General features: G+C 23.1%; 1 protein-coding gene across 1 annotated transcript in view; it reads right to left on the reverse strand.

Annotated features, from left to right (window-relative positions):
- Positions 1 to 1,741, reverse strand: part of LOC108695057 (odorant receptor 33b-like) — a 3,617-nt gene extending 1,876 nt beyond the window's left edge. Inside the window, exons 1-4 of the mRNA XM_018204797.1 lie at positions 1,293 to 1,741; positions 1,066 to 1,165; positions 720 to 839; positions 114 to 267 (exon numbers count right to left, since the gene is read on the reverse strand). Coding sequence (XP_018060286.1) covers positions 114 to 267; positions 720 to 839; positions 1,066 to 1,165; positions 1,293 to 1,741 — 823 coding nt within the window. The remainder of the gene's footprint in view (positions 1 to 113; positions 268 to 719; positions 840 to 1,065; positions 1,166 to 1,292) is intronic.
- Positions 1,742 to 4,080: the final 2,339 nt, after the last annotated feature.

A 4,080-nucleotide genomic window follows, 5' to 3' on the forward strand; every position in this document is an offset into this window, starting at 1 on the left:
AGTTTTTAAATTATTATAATATAGATATATATATATATATATATACGAAATATTATTAAACCATTTAACCTTTTTTACAAGTAGTAATAATTAAACATAAAAATATCTCACACTGCAAAATGTCATCATTGTCATGGGGAATATTTTTCCAGCAGTGAGATGAATCGGTTTGGCACCTCTTATTAGCAAAAACAATAAATCTTGTGCAATTTTTGGATTCACGGAATACCATTCATTACTGTAGGCTGCATAATATATTTCATTACACTAAAAAATATTGAAAGCGTTTTGTGAATAAAAATTGTATTTGTATATTATTTCTTAATAAAATGAACTCATTAATTATAAATTAATTTTTACTATTATTTAAAATATAAATTAATATATTCATGTAAACAATAAATGCAATAATGCATGTTAACAATAAATGTAAATTATATATTAATTTTTATTTTTTCAAAAGTTTACGTTAATTATTAAGTTTAAATTAATTATTAAATTTTCACAATATTTCATTTTTTAATATATATTATAAATAATATATATTGTAAATTATTTTATCAATATATTTCTGATATTAACTTTCACTATTTGTGTGTAAAAAATAATAAATTTTATTGTTCATTAATAACAATATCTTTGTTAAATGAAGAATGTATTAATATATAGAGCGTCGTATACACGACGTTTACAAAAATAAAAAAAGGAAAACGACTTACTTGAGCTACTAAAAACTCGCCAAGAGCACAATAAAGACACGTATGTACAAATAAATTAAGAAATGTAGACATAAAGAATATCAAATGTGTGAATGATAAATCATTTCCTTCGTCAAATAGCTATATAAATTTATAAGATGCGTGATAGAAGCGTTTTTGTAATTAAAATTTAAATATTTAAAATAATATATTTTATAAATAACAATAGTAATAATAACAATAGTATTTCTTTTAAATATAATTTAGATGTTATTTTTGTTTATAATTTTGTAAATTTATTTTTGGATTTAAAATTAATTAATTAATTAATTTTCATTTTTAAGTATTTGCTTAAATATTAACTTACGTTGATTATGCGGAAGCCGTAAAAAGCGAAAAGTATTGCAAAATATAGAAATAATGAGAGAAGTGTTACATTATATGTATCTTCAATAATAGCAATGGCTCTATGAAAGATATTTTATGTTATTAGATAGATATAAAACAAAAATAAATTATTATAAATGAATTATTATTACCATATATTTTTCACAAATTAATTATTACCGTAAATTTTTTCGGAAAATACTATACCTAAGTAAACGAATGTGTCGTGCCACGCATGTTTTTAACATGTCGTGAGAATTAATATATTTATTCAAATTTATCAAACGATTTTTGAGAATGTTCAATTGGCCGGATATATGGAAAACTAGCAGCCCAAGAAAATGATCGATTCCGGTATAAGACAAAACTGCGAGAACTATATAGATAGTTTGACTAATATACGTCAATTCGTACTGAGGTTGTTTTGTTACATCGTAAATATAATGAGTTTGTAATGGTACTATTCTGCCTGGATCAGTAATATTGGTGGTTAATCTTATCGGTATTCCAAATCCAGGGGGAATGATAATAAATAAGCATCCTACGGCCATGATACAATATGCACACGCAACAATCATACGTGCAATATGAGCTTTTCTGATCATAATATTTCTCTCTTGCTCATTTTTCGATTTTATCCAATCCTCCGCAATCATATCAATGATTGGTGTGATAGCTTAAAAAATATTAATATTGTACATTTTAATGCACATTTAATATTAGTGAAGAAACTATGAGTATTATACAACAGGTTTAATTCTAAGCAAAAAAAGTTTAATAATAGAATTGTATAAGCTTAATAATAGAATCGAAAAAAAAATTATCTTGTATTTTTATCATTTTTCAGAAAAATGATAAAATGATAGATAGAAAAAAAGAAAAGGAGATAAATAAATACCGAAACAATTTAAGATTTTATTTCATGATTCTAAATTTCTAATTTAAAGTTTGCTATTAACATAAATTAATAAATCACATAGATATGCATACATATGTGTACATGTGTGCAAAAATTAATTTCATAACGTATAAATTTAAATAATTTAAAAACATAAATAATTTTTTTTTTATTAGAATTTATTGTAATTTTGTTATAAGTTTGGATATCGTTTATATGTTTATTATATTTAGCAGTTCAGAGTTACAGCAGAAAATTGTTTACCTTACCTTCTTTTTTCCACCAAAAAATCGCGATTCTTATCGAACAACTTATAGCCGGTAAAGTAAATTGTAAATTATCTATCATTAGCATGATATCACCATAAATTCTTAGAAAAGAATGTATTGATGGAATCAGAACACCGAATGTTATCGCTGTGAAAACAATGAGTACTCGAAAATTGCACATTAACTTCTGTCGAGAATTCTGTGCGGTTTTAGGCCAAAGTCCAATAAAATCTAAAGTTATACGATTGAGTTTCACTGCCCATTCGAAATCTACCTATAGAAACTTAAGTAAGTCATAGCTTATGAAAAATGTAATAAAATCTTAAGCGTATACATGAACTAATAATTAATATAAACATATAAAATATTATGTTTATTTAAATTACATAAATAAAATATTTGCAAAATAAATATTTTATTAATTATACAAAAATTTACAAATTATTTAAAAAATAATAAATAGGAATAAACGGACAATACAGATCTTTATTTCAAATATAATATATAAATGGCTAATGTTTATTACAATAGTTATAAATATATTAATAATCAGCAGTGAAAAGATATTTTTATTAATGATGATAAAATATAACGAAAACAAATGTTATTATAAATAATCGTATATTTTATAAAATTACTCATCTCTTTCTCAATTACAATGATCACAAGAAGCACCTTGGTATGCTGTGTATTTTGAAATATCCATGTTGAATGTTATTTAAAGACTGGCACCTATTTCTTTTTCAGAAAATACCGTTATCTACTATGCAGCAAAAAGTTTCACGCGCATGCTCTTTATGTTTAGAAGTATCGAGCGATCAACTTATGACGATGTATTTTAAATATTCTGCATCCCCTTCGAGTTTTCAGCATTTCAACGATGAACATCACGCAAAGTAGTAAAAAAACTTTTCGTAATAACAGATTATTACCATGTTAGTTAGAAAAACGTACGTACATCATATTCATGTTTTTACAATCAGCTGTAGCTTATAATGTTACTATACTTAAGTTAGTAATAAACTATGTAGGATAGAATTTTGCACTGTATGGTATACTTTCAAGATAAACAAATTCGCAAAAATTTTTAATTGTTGACATTGCTATATGTGATAATAGTGTAAGACATAATAAACACATTAATTCAAAATAAGATATAAATAATAAATGATAAATTAAATAATCCAGATATTGTCAGAATTATTAAATAATACTTTTTTAAGATACAAGCTATAAATATTAAAAATTAAATTGTTTATAAATTCAAAAATGTTTTAATTTATTTAAAAAGATAAATTGTTGATACATATATACTTTTCTTGATTAGAAACAAGCAATAATAAATAATTTAGTTTTTAAATAAATAATTAATGATTATTATATGCAGATGCAATACATGTATCTACATACATATAACATATATATAATACATATATAATTATGCTATAATGTTGTAAAAAAAATAATTTACGTACCAACTTACTTACTTCATGTCTCACTTCTTTTTGTATTTAGATAATGTCATGTGAAGATTGAGTTCCTATTTCCAAAATAATCAATGTGTTGCAGTGATCATCAATCACTGTAATAGTTATTGAAATAAAGAATCATTTTCTTGAAGATTTAAATGTCATATGTTTGAATTTATTAAAGTATAATTTTAATTTGCAATACTGAAGAGAAGATTTAAACCAGATTATCTATCTTTTAATACAATTATTTAGTATTAATAAATTATTATTCATTTATTGAAAAATATCTGTCTCGTGTACAGGATTTTACCTACAATTACTATGTATTTGTGTTGTACCAATTAATTTATGTCATT

This window comes from Atta colombica, unplaced genomic scaffold (assembly GCF_001594045.1).
Source record: "Atta colombica isolate Treedump-2 unplaced genomic scaffold, Acol1.0 scaffold126, whole genome shotgun sequence".
Classification (NCBI taxonomy): domain Eukaryota; kingdom Metazoa; phylum Arthropoda; class Insecta; order Hymenoptera; family Formicidae; genus Atta; species Atta colombica.